General features: G+C 44.5%; 2 protein-coding genes across 4 annotated transcripts in view; both read right to left on the bottom strand.

The window, feature by feature from the left end:
• The window catches only part of LOC112225654 (trace amine-associated receptor 13c-like), a 122,946-nt gene that overhangs the window by 23,803 nt on the left and 77,570 nt on the right, over positions 1–21,573 (bottom strand). The gene's annotated exons all lie outside the window — the stretch shown is intronic.
• Positions 1,523–3,272, bottom strand: LOC112224973 (trace amine-associated receptor 6-like). The gene has a single exon (XM_024388559.2). The coding sequence runs from the start codon at positions 3,060–3,062 to the stop codon at positions 2,100–2,102; it is 963 nt and encodes a 320-aa protein (XP_024244327.1). The 5' UTR covers positions 3,063–3,272; the 3' UTR covers positions 1,523–2,099.

Here is a 21,573-nt window from a genome sequence, read left to right as displayed (position 1 = left end):
TCAATGTCAACTCCATAATAAACAATGTTGATTTAACCAGCTTGTGCCCATTGGGGTGTAAAACTCTGCAGTAAAATTGTTTTTAAAGTTGGCTCTTTACTCCAGCATTTTGGGTTTGAAATCAAATGTTTCATACGAACGACATCATAGAATGTCACTTTTTAGTTATTTTTCTACATATCTGTTTTCCAGTTTAGAAAAGAAAACACCTTATGTATATTGTACCCCACCCCCATTTGATTAAGTCATAATTATTTGTACACCTTCACTTGTAGTGTACTAAAAGGTAGTAACCCTTTAAACGTAATGTTCAATTAAATTATGTATTTAGATACTGGTTCCTTTACCCTGCAAGCAGTTTATGAACTGCTCTAATGAGTGACTGCAATCCACACCTTGGGTTTTGGAAGTCACTGCCAAGAAACACGAATGTCATCATTTTCAGACAAACACGTTACTTCCTTCAGTACACTATTACAACAGTTTGACTGTTTTGGAATAAAATGTTCAATATATTTCCTTTAACATCCTCTGTGTTGTGTGCTTATTGTTTAACCATTGATATGTTCTAGGTCATTTTGAGACCTTAAGGAGCATCATGTACTGCTGGAATGTCTACCAATAGCATGTCCAACTTCTTGTGATAAATTACACTGGTCACTGTTCAAAACATTTATAAAGTATTATAAGGTATGAATAGTCTTCACTTTAGATTAGGGACTGCAATACAACTTTACTAATGATCAGTTAATGGTTTATACGTTAATTTATTAAACATCTTATGAATGATCTTGTGAATCATTTAAAAGTGATTAATAAATGAGTGAATAACTAGCTTACTAAAACAAATGTGGGAACTATTTACTAATCCATTGTAAGTTATTTATTGTGTTATCCAATTTCTATATTTATTCACACGAAACAACATCTGAGAGAGCTGCTCTGGTGTGACCCCTGACCTGGTAGCAGTGATATAGTGAGAGTTGTGGTAGTGAGAGTAGTGGTAGTGTTAATACCCAGTATGTTGAGGTTGAAGTATCTGTTGTGGTCTCCTGCGCTGTTGTGTTTAATCATTAATGCATATAGAAGTAATTTATAAATGTGAGAATAACTAGCTGACTAACATTTAACAAATGTAGGAGTAATGATTTATTACTCCACAACATTATAAAGTGTTACCTATAATTGCATATTCTTATATTTTACCATCAAGTACTTACACAATACACCATTGAGTTAGACCTGGACGTTATATGTGTCACGTTCTGGCCTTAGTTCCTTTGTTTTGTCTTTGTTTTAGGATGGTCAGGGCGTGAGTTGGGTGGGTTGTCTATGTTAGTTTTTCTATGATTTTCTATTTCTGTGTTTGGCCTGATATGGCTCTCAATCAGAGGCAGCTGTCTATCATTGTCCCTGATTGAGAACCATATTTAGGTAGCCTCTTTTCCATTGTGTTTTGTGGGTGGTTGTTTTCAGTCTTTGTGTCTGCACCAGACAGAACTGTTTCTTTGTTGTTTTTTGTTATTTCAGTTTTGATTTTTATTAAATAAGATGAACACTAACCACTCTGCGCTTTGGTCCTCTCCTTCTTACACCGACGGCAGCCATTACAATATGACATCATGCAGTATTGTATAGTATTGTCATTGTGTCCCAATTGAGCCACTAAATGGAGATGTTAAACAAAATCTAGAATGCCTCATGACATCCTCAGAATGTACTTTTAGAATACTTACATACTATTTATAATTTTGGTGTTTATTAGGATCCCCATTAGCCACTGCAAAAGCATCAGCTAATCTTCCTGCTGTCCTCTTCCTGGTGTCCACATTATATAACATGGAACAAGAACAGACTTAGGTATTTGGAATATACAACCCAATATGACAACAATGTATTTTATAAAACAAGCTTATGCCTTATGCCTTCTCCAAGTCATTATAATCCAGTCCAGCTAAATCATTCTTTATCAACACCACATGTATCGATGATGACAACACTGAGATAAGTAATATCAGTGTATTGTTATATGAAAGAAGCAATTACAACAAAACAGTATAACAATTTTTTGGTCCAATTTAGGAATAGAAACATAGGAACTACAAACTCCTTAATTTCAGAGTGAAAATATGTCTACATGTCACTTTGAACCATGGATAAAAGAAAGCATAAATTATTGGATTAATTAAGGAATTAAGAAGTGGCAGAAAGCTGATGATAAATGATATCAAATTGTCACTAAAATAAAAGGAAAAAACAAAAGGAAATAGAGATGGAATCCAACAAATGAAATAGTTGAAAACAACAATAGATAGAGTTTTTGCTGCCTTTCTCTCAGACTTATTTGCCTGTACAGTTTTAACACCAGACACACTGGCAGCCTCTTTTGAAAATATCTTTCTGGCCTGTGATCTGGCCACCACAAAGATTTTCATATAAAGTGTTAAAATAATAGAGCACGGAACAGCCATTGTAAATACAAGGCCAATTATATTAACCCAATTTAACCCTTTCACAATAAAACATTCTTTCAAACATCTACTGGATACCTGTACATTTACAAATATTTTTATGATAGCAGCATCATATATGATACAACAACACCAGGAAATGGATATACAACACATAATTCTTGTTATTGTTATTTTAGAGTGGTACAATAAGGGATCACACACAGCAACATAGCGGTCAATAGATATCAAGACCAAATTGCCCAGAGATAAAGAAGTACATAAATAAGCGATGTAGAATTCAAACACACAGAAATATTCCCCAAAACCCCAGCATGATTCCATTATTGCTACAGTCGTTGCTGGTATCACAATCAATCCCACCAGGAGATCTGACACAGCCAGAGAGAGGATGAGCAGGTTGGTTGGAGTGTGGAGCTGCTTGAAGTGAGAGATGGAGATGATCACCAGTAGGTTCAAAACTACTGTTACTGCTGAAATCAATGAGAAGAAGATGTACAGTGTTATGTAGATAGATGACGATAGCAAAGCCTTCCTGCAAGAAGAGTTTCTGTCTTGAAAACAGTATTGAACATCTTCATGCTTCTCCATTTGTAATTAAAGTTAAAAATGCTGAGGTCCTGCTCCTGCTTGGTCTTGTGTGTGACCCTGTCAGGTCCGCCTTCTGACAAAATCTGAGCTCTGCCTCTCTATTTATCCCTGAGTTACTGACAGCCACTCCCCTCCCCATAGTCTCTCTGCACACGCACGCACGCACACACACACACACACACACACACACACACACACACACACACACACACACACACACACACACACACACACACACACACACACACACACACACACACACACACACACACACACACACACACACCCACACACAATACACTGCTCAAAAAAATAAAGGGAACACTAAAATAACACATCCTAGATCTGAATGAATGAAATATTCTTATTAAATACTTTTTCTTTACATACATTCTTTAAATTATCAATGGAAATCAAATTTATTAACCCATGGAGGTCTGGATTTGGAGTCACACTCAAAATTAAAGTGAAAACCACACTACAGGCTGATCCAACTTTGATGTAATGTCCATAAAACAAGTCAAAATGCGGCTCAGTAGGGTGTGTGGCCTCCATGTGCCTGTATGACCTCCCTACAACGCCTGGGCATGCTCCTGATGAGGACTCCTGGACAGTCTGTGGTGTAACGTGGAGTTGGTGGATGAGGCGAGACATGATGTCCCAGATGTGCTCAATTGGATTCAGGTCTGGGGAACGGGCGGGCCAGTCCATAGCATCAATGCCTTCCTCTTGCAGGAACTGTTGACACACTCCAGCCACATGAGGTCTAGCATTGTCTTGCATTAGGAGGAACCCAGGGCCAACCGCACCAGCATATGGTCTCACAAAGGGTCTGAGGATCTCATCTCGGTACCTAATGGCAGTCAGGCTACCTCTGGCGAGCACATGGAGGGCTGTGCGGCCCCTCAAAGAAATGCCACCCCACACCATGACTGACCCACCGCCAAACCGGTCATGCTGGAGGATGTTGTCTATTCTATTTGTACAACAGCATGTGAAATTTATTGTCAATCATGTTGCTTCCTAAGTGGACAGTATGATTTCACAGAAGTGTGATTGACTTGGAGTTACATTGTGTTGTTTAAGTGTTCCCTTCATTTTTTTGAGCAGTGTATATATACTGTATATACTATATATGCAGTATGTGTATATATATTTATATATACAGTGCAGTCGGAAAAAGTATTCAGAGCCTTGACTTTTTCCACATTCGGTTACATTACAGCCGTATTCAAAAATGAATTGCAAAAACATTTCCTCATCAATCTACACACAATACCCCCTAATGACAAAGCAAAAACAGGTTTCTGAATTTTTTGCAAATGTACAGTATTAAAAACAAACAACTTAAATACATTGAGATAAATATTCAGACCCTTTACTCAGTGCTGTGTTGAAGCACCTTTGGCAGCGATTACAGCCTCGAGTCTTCTTGGATCTGACGCTACAAGCTTGTCACACCATTGTTTCTCCCATTCTCTGCAGATCCTGTTAAGCTCTGTCAGGTTGAATGGGAAGCGTCGCTGCACACCCATTTTAAGGTCTGTCCAGAGATGTTCGATCAGGTTCAATTCCGGACTCAAGGACATTCAGAGACTTGTCCTGAAGCCACTCCTGCATTGTCTTGGCTGTGTGCATAGGGTCATTGTCCTGTTGGAAGGCGAACCTTCGCCCCATTCTGAGATCCTTAGTATCCTGGAGCAGGTTTTCATCAAGGATCTCTGTACTTTGCTCAGTTCATCTTTCCCTCGATCCTGACTAGTCTCCCAGTCCCTGCTGCTGAAAACATCCCACAGCATGATGCTGCCACCACCATGCGTCATCATAGGGATGGTGCCAGGTTTCCTCCAGACGTGACTCTTGACATTCAGGCCAAAGAGTTCAACCTTGGTTTCTTCAGACGAGAGAATCTTGTTTCTCATGGTCTGAGAGTCCGTTAGGTGCTTTTTGGCAAACTCCAACCAGGCTGTCATGTGCCTTTTACTGAGGAGTTGCTTCCATCGGGCCATTCTACCATAAAGGCCTGATTGGTAGAGTGCTGCTGAGATGGTTGTCCCATCTCCAAAGAGAAACTCTGGAGCTCTGTCAGTGACCATCGGGTTCTAGGTTACCTCCTTGACCAAGGCCCTTCTCCCCCGATTCCTCAGTTTGGCCGGGCGGCCAGCTTTAGGAAGAGTCTTGGTAGTTCCAAACTTCTTCCATTAAATAATGATGGAGGCCACTGTGTTCTTGGGGACCTTCAGTGCTGCAGAAATGTTTTGGTACTCGACACAATCCTGTCTTGGAGCTCTATGGACAATTCTTTCAACCTCATGGCTTGATTTTTGCTCTGGCATGCACTGTCAACTGTGGGACCTTATATAGACAGGTAAGTGCCTTTCCAAGTTATGTCCAATCAATTTATTTTTCCACAGGTGGACTCCAATCAAGTTGAAGAAACATCTCAAGGATGACCAATAAACAGGATGCACCTAAGCACAACTTCGAGTCGCATAGCAAATGGTCTGAATTCTTATGTAAATAAGGTTGTTTCTGTTATTTAAAAAACTGTTTTTGTTTTGTCATTATGGGGTATTGTATGTATAAAATGTATTTAATAAATGTTTGCATAAGGCTGTAACATAACAAAATGTGGAAAAGGGGAAGGGGTCTGAATACTTTCCAAATGACATAGATACAGACACATTACATTGATAAAGACAAAAAAAGATAGATTGTTCCAATCAACAACGATGGTAAATATATAAATGTGTTCTTACCAGATACACTCCTATATATAAAAGAGTGAATATTAGAGTCTCTGACTGGTATTATGATGGTGGACATCTCTTACAAAATAAAAATAGTTGGATAGGTACCTGGGGAATGCATGTGATGGCGTAGCAGTAAGTCGTCCTGTCTCGTCGTGTCCCTTGTATATATCGTCTATTTTTCGTTTTTTACATATTTTTCTTCAAAAACATTTTGCTAAACCTAAGCTTCCAAATACTCTCCTGCAACCCGCCTCACCCAATGTAGCTATTTTTCCTAAAGTATTTATATTTACTTCGGAACCGGAACCCCTCAACTGAAGCTAGCCAGCTAACCACCAGCTATGCTAGCGGTCTTCAGCTAACCGGTCATCAGCTAAGCTAACCTTTAGCTCGGAAAGCTCTCGCCAGCTCGAACAACGCGACTCTAACCAGAGCATAACGGACCTATTTATTTTTCATCCCCGGATTCATCCCTGGATTCCCACCGCAAACGGAACATTTTTCAGCTGGATCTTCACAACTAGCTATCTAGCTAAACCGCAACCCCGGGTGATTACTCCTGGCTAGCGCTTCCACCCACTTAGCGTGAAGCTAGCCCGGCCAGCGCACCTGTACTACCACCGTAGCATACTCCTGGGCTACAATACCCGGGCCCACGACCGGTCTATCGATGTCACCGCATGAAGAGGAATAAACAGACTCACCCCATCGCGACGTCCCCCAAAGGCCAACTCTCTAGCCCTCGCTATCTCCCTGCTTGCTAAACTCGGCCTGCTAACTGCTAGCTTGTCTAGCCCCGGTCCGCTAACTGCTACCTTGTTTAGCCCGGGCCTACGAAATGTTAGCTTGTTAGCACAGGCCTGCTAACCGTCTGAATCGCCGCGTCCCAAACACTCACCGGACCCATATTTACTTTCTATCTCTTCTTGATTTTTAATCTGTTTATACCTTTCCGGAAACCTGCCTCACCCAATGTGATACGGAATCGCTATTATTTTTAATTTTTAGAACACACTCAAGAACCTCCAGAAGCTAACCAGCTAACTAGCTACAAGCTATTTAGTCATTGTTAACTTTTTTTCAACCTGGATAACACTCGCCAGTCCAGCTTCCCTGCCCCATCCACCGCTGCCCCCTGGACACTGATCTCTTGGCTACATAGCTGATGCACTCTGGACTGTCCATTAATCACGGTACTCCATTCTGCTTGTTTATGTTTTATCTGTCGGCCCCGTTGCCTAGTCAACGCCATTTTACCTGCTGTTGTTGTGCTAGCTGATTAGCTGTTGTCTCACCTACTGTTTAAGCTAGCTTTCCCAATTCAACACCTGTGATTACTGTATGCCTCGCTGTATGTCTCTCTCAAATGTCAATATGCCTTGTATACTGTTGCTCAGGTTAGTTATCATTGTTCTAGTTCACAATGGAGCCCCTAGTTCTACTCTTCATACCCCTGATAACTCCTTTGTCCCACCTCCCACACATGCGATGACCTCACCCATTACAACCAGCATGTCCAGAGATACAACCTCTCTCATCATCACCCAGTGCCTGGGCTTACCTCCGCTGTACCCGCACCCCACCATACCCCTGTCTGCGCATTATGCCCTGAATATATTCTACCATGCCCAGAAACCTGCTCCTCTTATTCTCTGTCCCCAACGCTCTAGGCGACCAGTTTTGATAGCCTTTAGCCGCACCCTCATACTACTCCTTCTCTGTTCCGCGGGTGATGTGGAGGTAAACCCAGGCCCTGCATGTCCCCAGGCACCCTCATTTGTTGACTTCTGTGATCGAAAAAGCCTTGGTTTCATGCATGTCAACATCAGAAGCCTCCTCCCTAAGCTTGTTTTACTCACTGCTCTAGCACACTCTGCTAACCCTGATGTCCTTGCTGTGTCTGAATCCTGGCTCAGGAAGGCCACCAAAAATTCAGAGATTTCCATACCCATCTATAACATCTTCCGTCAAGATAGAACTGCCAAAGGGGGAGGAGTTGCAGTCTACTGCAGAGATAGCCTGCAAAGTAATGTCATACTTTCCAGGTCCATACCCAAACAGTTCGAACTACTAATTTTGAAAATTACTCTCTCCAGAAATAAGTCTCTCACTGTTGCCGCCTGCTACCGACCCCCCTCAGCTCCCAGCTGTGCCCTGGACACCATTTGTGAATTGATCGCCCCCATCTAGCCTCAGAGTTTGTTCTGTTAGGTGACCTAAACTGGGATATGCTTAACACCCCGCCAGTCCTACAATCTAAGCTAGATGCCCTCAATCTCACACAAATCATCAAGGAACCCACCAGGTACAACCCTAACTCTGTAAACAAGGGCACCCTCATAGACGTCATCCTGACCAACTGGCCCTCCAAATACACCTCCGCTGTCTCAACCAGGATCTCAGCGATCACTGCCTCATTGCCTGTATCCGCTACGGAGCCGCAGTCAAACAACCACCCCTCATCACTGTCAAACACTCCCTAAAACACTTCTGTGAGCAGGCCTTTCTAATCGACCTGGCCCGGGTATCCTGGAAGGACATTGACCTCATCCCGTCAGTTGAGGATGCCTGGTCATTTTTTAAAAGTAACTTCCTCACCATTTTAGATAAGCATGCTCCGTTCAAAAATGCAGAACTAAGAACAGATACAGTCCTTGGTTCACCCCAGACCTGACTGCCCTCGACCAGCACAAAAACATCCTGTGGCGGACTGCAATAGCATCGAATAGTCCCCGGGATATGCAACTGTCCAGGGAAGTCCGGAACCAATACACGCAGTCAGTCAGGAAAGCTAAGGCCAGCTTCTTCAGGCAGAAGTTTGCATCCTGTAGCTCCAACTCCAAAAAGTTCTGGGACACTGTGAAGTCCATGGAGAACAAGAGCACCTCCTCCCAGCTGCCCACTGCACTGAGGCTAGGTAACACGGTCACCACCGATAAATCCATGATTATCGAAAACTTCAATAAGCATTTCTCAACGGCTGGCCATGCCTTCCGCCTGGCTACTCCAACCTCGGCCAACAGCTCCGCCCCCGGCAGCTCCTCGCCCAAGCCTCTCCAGGTTCTCCTTTACCCAAATCCAGATAGCAGATGTTCTGAAAGAGCTGCAAAACCTGGACCCGTACAAATCAGCTGGGCTTGACAATCTGGACCCCCTATTTCTGAAACTTTCCGCTGCCATTGTCGCAACCCCTATTACCAGCCTGTTCAACCTCTCTTTCATATCGTCTGAGATCCCCAAGGATTGAAAGCTGCCGCAGTCATCCCCCTCTTCAAAGGGGAGACACCCTGGACCCAAACTGTTACAGACCTATATCCATCCTACCCTGCCTATCTAAGGTCTTCGAAAGCCAAGTCAACAAACAGGTCACTGACCATCTCGAATCCCACCGTACCTTCTCCGCTGTGCAATCTGGTTTCCGAGCCGGTCACGGGTGCACCTCAGCCACACTCAAGGTACTAAACGATATCATAACCGCCATCGATAAAAGACAGTACTGTGCAGCCGTCTTCATTGACCTTGCCAAGGCTTTCGACTCTGTCAATCACCATATTCGGCAGACTCAGTAGCCTCGGTTTTTCGGATGACTGCCTTGCCTGGTTCACCAATTACTTTGCAGACAGAGTTCAGTGTGTCAAATCGGAGGGCATGCTGTCCGGTCCTCTGGCAGTCTCTATGGGGGTGCCACAGGGTATAATTCTCGGGCCGACTCTTTTCTCTGTATATATCAATGATGTTGCTCTTGCTGCGGGCGATTCCCTGATCCACCTCTACGCAGACGACACCATTCTATATACTTTCGGCCCGTCATTGGACACTGTGCTATCTAACCTCCAAACAAGCTTCAATGCCATACAACACTCCTTCCGTGGCCTCCAACTGCTCTTAAACGCTAGTAAAACCAAATGCATGCTTTTCAACCGATCGCTGCCTGCACCCGCATGCCCGACTAGCATCACCACCCTGGATGGTTCCGACCTTGAATATGTGGACATCTATAAGTACCTAGGTGTCTGGCTAGACTGCAAACTCTCCTTCCAGACTCATATCAAACATATCCAATCGAAAATCAAATCAAGAGTCGGCTTTCTATTCCGCAACAAAGCCTCCTTCACTCACGCCGCCAAGCTTACCCTAGTAAAACTGACTATCCTACCGATCCTCGACTTCGGCGATGTCATCTACAAAATGGCTTCCAACACTCTACTCAGCAAACTGGATGCAGTCTATCACAGTGCCATCCGCTTTGTCACTAAAGCACCTTATACCACCCACCACTGCGACCTGTATGCTCTAGTCGGCTGGCCCTCGTTACATATTCGTCGTCAGACCCACTGGCTCCAGGTCATCTACAAGTCCATGCTAGGTAAAGCTCCGCCTTATCTCAGTTCACTGGTCACGATGGCAACACCCATCCGTAGCACGCGCTCCAGCAGGTGTATCTCACTGATCATCCCTAAAGCCAACACCTCATTTGGCCGCCTTTCGTTCCAGTACTCTGCTGCCTGTGACTGGAACGAATTGCAAAAATCGCTGAAGTTGGAGACTTTTATCTCCCTCACCAACTTCAAACATCAGCTATCTGAGCAGCTAACCGATCGCTGCTGCTGTACATAGTCTATTGGTAAATAGCCCACCCATTTTCACCTACCTCATCCCCATACTGTTTTTATTTATTTACTTTTCTGCTCTTTTGCACACCAATATCTCTACCTGTACATGACCATCTGATCATTTATCACTCCAGTGTTAATCTGCAAAATTGTAATTATTCGCCTACCTCCTCATGCCTTTTGCACACATTGTATATAGACTCCCCCCTTTGTTTTCTACTGTGTTATTGACTTGTTAATTGTTTATTCCATGTGCAACTCTGTGTTGTCTGCTCACACTGCTATGCTTTATCTTGGCCAGGTCGCAGTTGCAAATGAGAACTTGTTCTCAACTAGCCTACCTGGTTAAATAAAGGTGAAATAAAAAAATAAAAAATAAAAAAATTATGTGGACCAGACCAAATTAAGGTAATACTACTCTTTTCTCAACAGATAGCCAGCCTAGCTGCTTAAAATGCTTGACTTCCATATCACAAATATCCAAGATGGTGTAGCAGGTAGACGTCTTTGTCCTGTCGTGTCCCATGTATATATATTTTTATATATTTAAATTTGCATACTTAAAAAAATTATTTTTCCTAAACCTCAACTTCAAAATACTCGTCTGCAACCCACCTCACCCAATGTGGTGTGGATCTGTTTTTTTCTAAAGTATTTCTATTTACCTCGGAATTGGAATCCCTCAACTGAAGCCAGCCAGCTAACTAGCTACCGGCTACCAGTCAGCTAACCACTGCTAGCGGTCATCAGCTAACCTTTAGCTCGGAAAGCTCTCATCAGTTCGTACAACGCGTTTCAAACCAGAGCATATCAGACATATTTTTCTCTCCATATCCCCGGATTCCTATCGCAAACTCTAAACCTTTTCATCAGGATCATCGCAGCTAGCTAACCGCAACCCAACTCCTGGCTAACGTTTCCGTCCCGGAGAAATCACCAATTAGCCTGGAGCTAGCCCATGTTAGGCCATCTCCCGGCTAAGGCTCCTGGGCTACTCCTGAAGCCCACTCCTGGGCTACAATATCCGGACCCCTTCTACTGCCGGTACGGGGCACAGAACCCCGCTGATCCATCACGACTGGAATACCGACCTAATCTGCCCAAGGATTCCAACAGGCCCCTCAGGCGCGATGTCCCCTGAAGGCCCATTCTGCTAACCATGGCCTGCTAGCTATCTAGAGCATATTTGACTGTTAGCTGATCCATCAGCCAGTTTCTTGGACCACTACACCCATTTTGTTAGCCCAGGCCTGCTAACTGCTAGCTTGCTAGCCCCGGCCTGCTAACTGCTAGCTTGCTAGCCCCGGCCTACTAACTGTCTGAATCGTCGTGTCCCCAGCCAGCCCAACCACTCACTGGACCCATACGATCACTTGGCTATGCATGCCTCTCCCTAATATCAATATGCCTTATCCATTACTGTTCTGGTTAGTGATTACAGTCTTATTTCACTGTAGAGCCTCTAGCCCTGCTCAATATGATATAACCAACAATGTTGTTCAACCTCCCACATATGCGATGACATCACCTGGTTAAACATCTCCAGAGACTATATCTCTCTCATCATTACTCATTACCCAGCGCACTCTTTTCCTACCATACCTTAGTCTGTACATTATGCCTTGAATCTATGCTATCGCTCCTTTTACTCTCTGTTCCAAACATGCTAGTCATCCAGTTCTAAGCCTTTAGCCGTACCCTTATCCTACTTCTCATCTATTCCTCTGGTGATGTAGAGGTTGATCCAGGACCTGCAGTGCCTAGCTCCACTCCTACTCCCCATGTGCTCTCATTTGTTGACTTCTGTAACTGTAAAAGCCTTGGTTTCATGCATGTTAACATTAGAACCCTACTCCTTACGATTGCTTTATTCACTGCTTTAGCACACTCTGCCAACACGGATGTCTTAGCCGTGTATGAATCCTGGCTTTCCATCCCAAACTATAGCATTGTCAGACAAGATAGAAATGCCAAAGTGGGCGGTGTTGCAATCTACTGCAAAGATAGCCTGCAGAGTTCTGTCTTACTATCCAGGTCTGTACCCAAACAATTCGAGGTTCTACTTTTAAAAATGTATCTTTCCAGAAACAAGTCGCTCACCGTTGCCGCTTGCTACAGACCACCCTCTGCCCCCAGCTGTGCCCTGGACACCATATGTCAATTGATTGCCCCCCCCCCATCTATCCTCAGAGCTCGTTCTGACACCCCGGCCATCCTACAATCTCACACAAATTATCAATGAACCTACCAGTTACAACCCCAAATACAAAAACACAGGCACCCTCATAGATATCATCCTAACCAACTTGCCCTCCAAATATACCTCTGCTGTTTTCACCCAAGATCTCAGTGATCATTGCCTGCATCCGTAATGGGTCTGCGGTCAAACGACCACCCCTCATCACTGTCAAACGCTCCCTAAAACACTTCAGCGAGCGAGGCCTTTCTAATCAGGCCTTCCCGGGTGTCCTGGAAGGATATTGACCTCATCCTGTCAGTAGAGGATGCCTGGTTATTCTTTAAAAGTGCCTTTCCTAGCCATTTTGAATAAGCATGCCCCCTTCAATTTTTTTTAAACAAGGAACAGATATAGCCCTTGGTTCTCTCCAGACCTGACTGCCCTTGAACAGCACAAAAACATCCTGTGGCGATCTGCATTAGCATCAAACAGCCCCCGTGAGATGCACATTTTCAGGGAAGTTAGGAACAAATATACACAGGCAGTTAGGAAACTAAGGGTAGCATTTTCAAACAGAAATTTGCATCCTGTAGCACAAACTCAAAAAAGTTCTGGAACACTGTAAAGTCCATGGAGAATAAGAGCCCCTCCTCCCAGCTGCCCACTGCACTGAGGCTAGGAAACACTGTTACCATCCGATAAATCCACAATAATCGAGAATTTCAATAAGCATTTTTCTACGGCTGGCCATGCTTTCCACCTGGCTACCCTTACCCCAGTCAACAGCCCTGCGCTCCACACAGCAACTCGCCCAACCCCCCCCCCACTTCTCCTTCACCCAAATCCAGATAGCTGATGTTCTGAAAGAGCTGCAAAGTCTGGACCCTACAAATCAGCCAGGCTAGACAGTCTGTACCCTCTCTTTCTAAAATGATCTGCCAAAATTGTTGCAACCCCTATTACTAGCCTGTTCAACCTCTCTTCTGTATCGTCTGAGATTCCCATAAATTGGAAAGCTGCCGCAGTCATCCCCCTCTTCAAAGGGGGAGACACTCTAGACCCAAACTGCTACAGACCTATATCTATTCTACTCTGCCTTTCTAAGGTCTTCAAACGCCAAGTTTACAAACAGATTACCGACCATTTCGAATTCCACCGTACCTTCTCCGCTATGTAATATGGTTTCAAAGCTGGTCATGCACCTCAGCCAAGTTCAAGGTCCTAAACAATATCATAACCACCATCGATAAGAGACAGTACTGTGCAGCCGTAGTCATCAACCTGGCTAAGGCTTTCGACTCTGTCCATCACAACATTCTTATTGGCAGACTCAACAGCCTTAGTTTCTCAAATGATTGCCTCGCCTGGTCCTCCAACAACTATTCTCTAATAGAGTTTAATATGTACAATCGGAGGGCCTGTTGTTCGGACCTCTGGCAGTCTCTGTGGGGGTGCCACAGGGTTCAATTCACGGGCCGACTCTCTTCTCTGTATACATCAATGATGTCACTCTTGCTGCTGGTGATTCTTTGTTCCACTTCTATGCAGACGACACCATTCTGTATACCTCTGGTCCTTCTTTGGACACTGTGTTAACTAACCTCCAGATGAGCTTCAATGCCATACAACTCTCCTTCCGTGGCCTACAACTGCTCTTAAATGCAAGTAAAACTAAATTCATTCTCTTCAACCGTTCGCTGCCCGCACCTGCCTGCCCATCCAGCATCACTACTCTATATGGTTCTGACTTAGAATATGTGGACAACTACAAATACCTAGGTGTCTGGTTAGACTGTAAACTCTCCTTCCTGACTCACATTAAACATCTCCAGTCCAAAATTAAACATTAAACATCTCCAATCCAAAGTTAAATCTAGAATTGGCTTCCTTTTCCGCAACAAATCAATCTTCACTCATGCTGCCAAAAATAACCTCGTAAAACTGACTATCCTAGTGATCCTCGACTTCAGCGAAATAGCCTCCAACAGCCTCCTCCTCAACAATTTGGATGCAGTCTACCACAGTGCCATGCGTTTTGTTGCCAAAGCCCCATATACTACCCACCACTGCGACCTGTACTCTCTCTTTGGCTGGCCCTCGCTTCATACTTGTCGCCAAACCCACTGGTTCCAGGCCATCTATAAGTCTCTGCTAGGTACATCCCCGCCTTATCTCAGCTCACTGGTCACCATAGTAGCACCCACTCGTAGCACGCGCTCCAGCAGGTATATCTCACTGGTCACCACCAAAGCCAAATCTTCCTTTGGCCGCCTCTCCTTCCAGTTCTCTGCTGCCAATGACTGGAACGAAGAGCAAAAATCTCTGAAGCTGAAGGCTCTTACCTCCCTCCCTAGCTTTAAGCACCAGCTGTTAGAGCAGCTCAAAGATCACTGCACCTGTACATAGCTCATCGGTCAATAGCCCATCCAATCTACCTCATCCCCAAACTGTATTCATTTATCTTGCTCCTTTGCACTCCAGTATCTCTACTTGCACATTCATCTTCTGCACATTCTACCATTCCAGTGCTTAATTGCTATATTGTAATTACTTCGCCACCACGGCCTATTTATTGCCTTACTGCTCTTATCCTACTTCATTTGCACATGCTGTATATAGATTTTTCTACTGTATTATTGATTGTAAGTTTGTTAATGCCGTGTTTAACTCTGTATTGTTGTATGTGTTGAACTGCTTTGCTCTTGGCCAGATCGCAGTTGCAAATGAGAACTTGTTCTCAATTAGCCTACCTGGTTAAATAAAGTTGAAATAAAAAACAAAAAATAAAAATCAGTATGAGGGGGAAGCTTAAGTACTTAAGTAACTCTTACAAGCTTTTTGGCTGGTCTGTAGCTTATGCTTTAGATGTTTGGTCTTTAGGGTGTCTATTGCTAGCTTTTTTATCCAATTAGTGACAAGACTTTTAAAAATGGTGAAAGCCCTCAATGGTGCTGCCCTTACTAAAACTGGATTTCTGCCAAGAGGACCCTCTATCCACTCCATGATCAGCTCAGACAGCTAAGATACAGAAAACAGAGGGGCCAGATGTTCTGAGTTTATTAGCAAGTGCATTGGCAATGTTGTACCCACGGCAACTGTTAAAACCGTCCCCAAACAGAAACTGTGGATGGATGGCAGCATTCGCGTAAAACTGAAAGCGCGAATCAGGGAAAGGCGACTGGAAACTTGACCGAATACAAACAGTGTAGCTATTCCCTCCGCAAGGCAATCAAACAAGCTAAGTATCAGTATAGAGACAAAGCTGAATCGCAATTCAACGGCTCAGACACCAGAGGTATGTGGCAGGGTCTACAGTCAATCACGAACTACAAAAAGAAAACCATCCCAGTCGCGGATCCCGATGTCTTGCTCCCAGATAAACTAAACAACTTCTTTGCTCGCTTTAAGGACAATACAGTGCCACTGACACGGCCCGCTACCAAACCCTGCGAGCTCTCCTTCACTGCAGCCAATGTGAGTATAACATTTAAACGTGTTAAACGTCCTCAGAGCATGCGCAGACCAGCTGGCTGGTGTGTTTACGGACATATTCAATCAATCCCTATCCCAGTCTGCTGTTCCCACATGCTTCAAGAGGCTCACCATTGTTCCTGTTCCCAAGAAAGCCAAGGTAACTTAGCTAAATGTCTATCGCCCGTAGCACTCACTTCCATCATCATGAAGTTCTTTGAGAGACTAGTCAAGGATCATATCTCCTCCACCCTACCTGACCCCCTAGACCCACTCCAATTTGCTTACCGCCCCAATAGGTCCACAGACGACGCAATTACACTGCCCTAACCCATCTGGACAAGAGGAATACCTATGTAAGAATCCTGTTCATCGACTACAGCTCAGCATATAACACCATAGTACCCTCCGAACTCGTTACTAAGCTTGAGACCCTGGGTCTCAACCCCGCCCTGTGCAACTGGGTCCTGGACTTTCTGACGGGACGCCCCCAGGTGGTGATGGTAGGAAACAATATCTCCACCCCGCTGATCCTCAACACTGGGGTCCCACAAGGGGGTGTTCTCAGCCCTCTCCTGTACCCCCTGTTCACCCATAACTGCTTGGCCATGCACGCCTCCAACTCAATCATCAAGTTTGCAGATGACACTCCAGTGTTAGGCTTGATTACTAACAATGACGAGACGGCCTACAGGGAGGAGTTGAGGGCCCCCGGAGTGTGGTGTCAGAAAAATAAACTCACTCTCAACGTCAACAACACAAAGGAAATGATTGTGGACTTCAGGAAACAGCAGAGGGATCACCCCCCTATCCACATCGATTGGACAGTAGTGGAGAAGGTGGAATGTTTAAAGTTCTTCGCCGTACACATCACGGACAACCTGAAATGGTCCACACACACAGACAGCGTGGTGAAGAAGATGCAACAGTGCATCTTCAACCTCAGGAGGCTGAAGAAATTTGGCTTGTCACCAAAAACACTCACATAATTGTATAGATGCACAATCGAGAGCATCCTGTCGGGCTGTATCACCGCCTGGTACGGCAACTGCCCCCCACCCCACAACTGTAAGACTCTCCAGAGTCTGCACAATGCATCACCGGGGGAAATCTACCTGCCCTCCAGGACACCTACACCACCTGATGTCACAGGAAGACCAAAAAGATCATCAAGGACAACAACCACCCGAGCCACTGCCTGTTCACCCCGCTATCATCCAGAAGGCAAGATCAGTACAGGTGCATCAAAGCTGGGACCCAGAGACTGAAAAACAGCTACTATCTCAAGGCCATCAGACTGTTAAGGCCATCACTAACATTGAGTGGCTGCTGCCAGCATACTGACTCAAATCTCTAGCCACTTTAAGAATAAAAAATTGGATGTAATAAATGTATCTCTAGTCACTCTAAACAGTGGCACTTTATATAATGTTTACATACTGTACTCTCTACCATCTACCGCATCTTGCCTATGCCGTTCGGCCATCGCTCATCTAGAAGCACAACTAGAAGCAACTAGCATTTCACTAACATCTGCCAACCATGTGTATGTGACCAATACAATTTGATTTTATTTTATTTGAAGGCTTTCCAATACCGTATGACGAACTGGGGCCCACGATCCGAGACAATGTCCTGGGGAAGTCTGTGTAGTCGAAAGACATGGGTAATCATAAGATCAGCAGTCTCCTTCGCCTAGCGCAACATGGTTAAGATTATGAAATGGACTTTCTTGGATAACCGATCGACGACCACCAGGAAAGTGGTAAGACCTTGGGATGGCGGTAACTCACGGCGATAAAGTCTACTGACAGGTGGGACCAGGGCCGGCTGGGGATGGGCAGAGGTTGGAGCAACCCAGCTGGTCACAGTCATGAGGACTTGCTTTGGGCACAAGATGGACAGGCCGCAACGAAGGATCTCACATCCTCAAACACATTGGGCCACCAGAATTTCCGCCTCCAGTGTCCGAATAACCACTGGGTGCCCGGTTAATTTAGAGGAGTGTCTCCATTGAAAACGGGACCCCTGTCAGAGTCAGGTTCTCGGGTCTGGGCTTGTCGCACTGTGGTCTCAATACTCCATACCACGGGATCCACAATGCAGGAGCGGGAGATTATGGGCTCGGAGTCCCTGTCCCCAGAAACATCATGTTAGTAGGACAGGTTGTCTGCGTTCTGAGTCTTGAATCCCGGGCGATAGGCTAGAGTGAAGTTGAACCTGTTAAAAAACAGAGCTTACGTAGCCTGGCGAGCATTCAACCTCTTGGCTTCTTGAATGGAGAGCAAGTTGTTATGATCCATCCAGATCATGAAAGAATGAGTAAAACACTCCAAGCAGTGTCTCCACATCTCATGGGCCCACTTTACTGCCAAGAGCTCACGGTTGCCTACATCGTAGTTGCGTTCCGCTGTCGAAAACCACTTGGAAAGAAAGGCACGTGTGTGCTGTCTCTTGTCCCCCTCATTCTGCTGTGAAAGGACCGCCCCTGCTCTGTTGTCCGAGGTGTCCACGTCCCTTGAGCTCCACAAATGCCCTGTCAACCTCGGTGTCCAGCGAAAATGGATCTGTGACTTGTATGTTTGGAGTTGTGACTGCACCTCTCACAGCCCTAAGTACCATGGCTGTAAAAATGGGAAAACCCGAGGAACGCTGGACTTGTTTTATTGAGGCGGGACAGGGCCAGTCGGTGACCACCTTAACCTTAACGGGGTCCATTTGGAAATTTGGAAATTGTTGCAACCCCTATTATTAGCCTGTTCAACCTCTCTTTCATGTTGTCTGAGATTCCAAAAGATTGGAAAGCAGCTGCAGACACACTCTTGACCCAAAGGAGGACACACTCTTGACCCAAACTGCTACAGACCTATATCTATCCTACCCTGCCTTTCTAAGGTATTCGAAAGCCAAGTCAACAAACAGATTACCGAACATTTCGAATCCCACCGCACCTTCTTTGCTATGCAATCTGGTTTCAGAGCTGGTCATGGGTGCACCTCAGCCACGCTCAAGGTCCTAAACAATATCTTAACCGCCATCGATAAGAAACAATACTGTGCAGCCGTATTCATTGACCTGGCCAAGGCTTTTGACTCTGTCCATCACCACATCCTCATCGGCAGACTCGATAGCCTTGGTTTCTCAAACGATTGCCTCGCCTGGTTCACCAACTACTTCTCTTATAGAGTTCAGTGTGTCAAATCAGAGGGCCTGTTGTCCGGGCCTCTGGCAGTCTCTATGGGGGTGCCACAGGGTTCAATTTTCAGGCCGACTGTCTTCTCTGTATACATCAATGATGTCGCTATTGCTGCTGGTGAGTCTCTTATCCACCTCTATGCAGACGACACCATTCTGTATACTTCTTGCCCTTCTTTGGACACTGTGTTAACAACCCTCCAGACGAGCTTCAATGCCATACAACTCTCCTTCCGTGCCTCCAACTGCTCAAAAATGTAAATATATGCTCTTCAACTGATTGCTGCCTGCACCTGCCTGCCCGTCCAACATCACTACTCTGGAAAGTTCTGACTTAGAATATGTGAACAACTACAAATACCTAGGTGTCTGGTTAGACTGTAAACTCTCCTTCCAGACTCACATCAAACATCTCCAATCCAAAGTTAAGTCTAGAATTGGCTTCCTATTCCGCCACAAAACATCCTTCACTAATGCTGCCAAACATACCCTTGTAAAACTGACCATCCTGTCGATCCTCGACTTCGGCGATGTCATTTACAAAATAGCCTCCAATACTCTACTCAATAAATTGGATGCAGTCTATCACAGTGCCATCCGTTTTGTCACCTCGTTGGCTGGCTGTGTCACTCCCCATTCACTGTTTGTGTGTGTGATTTCAGAAAATCACAGAAAATCACAGAAATCACGTAAAGTTTTTAAACCTGCCTTAACGGGTTTGTCTGAACACGCTGCAACTGGATCTATAACTTTTTTGGAAAACAAAAAAATGTATTTACCCCTCACCGAACGGACATTGAAACGGATATTGAAATATTTCCCGCAAATTACCATAGATAAATGGCTGGTTCTTTTTTTCCTTACACCGTAGGTTCATGTACTTTGACGTGAAGCAGTCTAATTAGCGCTTTATTACCATTTTTTACCTTTATTCCCAGATAAAATCAATAAGGGTTGAGGCCTCGATGCCATCTTGTTTCTGGGCTAAAAGCCCATTTGGCCAAACCTGTGCTCACCGAGTTTCATCTTCAAAGTCTTTTCCGTTTAAGAGAAATGGCCATGTCACTTTGGTGATGTTTTGCCCATTTGCAATAAGCAGCCAGTCACCATCTGTCGGAATTTTCCAGAACAGAGGAAAAATTACCAAAAATAAAAGTTAGAAAATGGAATCCGAATGTCCGAGAGACTTTATTTGATGACTTCCCGGAAGATCCGACCCTGGGGCATGACCCGAGTCTGTCGGCCTATTTTAATAACATTCACGGATGTCTAGTAAGGGACCGTACATTTGCAATATGGAGATCCTCATCATCATCCATACAGGTAATGCCATCGTAGTCCCTTATGTAGGATTTAGGTCTATAACAGTTTGGGTCTTGAATGTCTCCCCCTTAGAAAAGGGGGATGACCGCAGCAGCTTTCCAATCTTTAGGGATCTCACACGGTACGACAGAGAGTTTGAACAGGCTAGTAATAGGGGTTGCAACAATTGCAGCAGATATTTTTAGAAAGAGAGGGTCCAGAAAAATTGTTATTGAAATGTTTGATTATCGTGGATTTATCGGTAGTGACAGTGTTTCCTAGCCTCAGTGCAGTGGGCAGCGGGGAGGAGGTGCTCTTTATTCTCCATAGACTTTACAGTGTCCCAAAACTTTTGGGAAATTGTGCTACAGGATGAACATTCATGTTTTAAAAAGCTAGCCTTTACTTTCCTAACTGACTAGGGATATTGGTTCTTAACTTTGCTGAAAAGTTGCATATCGCGGGGGCTTGTCAATGCTAATGCAGTACGCCACAGGATGTTTTGTGCTGGTCAAGGGCAATCAAGTCTGGAGTGAACCAAGGACTATATCTATTATTAGTTCTACATTTTTTGAATGGGGCATGCTTATTTAACTTATTTCGGATCATTTGGAAGTTAGAGTCCCACCTCGACAACATCCTGTGAAATTACAGAGCGCAAAGAAAATAGTAGCAATATTAAACATTCATAAAAATACAAATGTTATACACCATTCTTTAGCTTAGAATCTTGGTAATGAAATCGCTTTGTCCGATTTACAATAGGCTTTATGACAAAAGCATAGCATTTGATCATCTGAGGAGAGCGCCTCACCCACTTCCTGCATTATCATGAATTCATAACCTGCACAGGTGTCACAAAACTCAAAAATAGCGATAAAATAAATCACTTACCTTTAAAGATCTTCATCTTTTTGAAATCCAAAGGGTCCCAGTTACACAATGAATGGTCGTTTTGTTCTGTAAAATCCTTCTTTATATCCCCAAAAAGTCAGTTT

This window comes from Oncorhynchus tshawytscha, linkage group LG26 (assembly GCF_018296145.1).
Source record: "Oncorhynchus tshawytscha isolate Ot180627B linkage group LG26, Otsh_v2.0, whole genome shotgun sequence".
NCBI lineage: Eukaryota > Metazoa > Chordata > Actinopteri > Salmoniformes > Salmonidae > Oncorhynchus > Oncorhynchus tshawytscha.
This window is presented reverse-complemented; position numbering and strand designations above follow the sequence as displayed.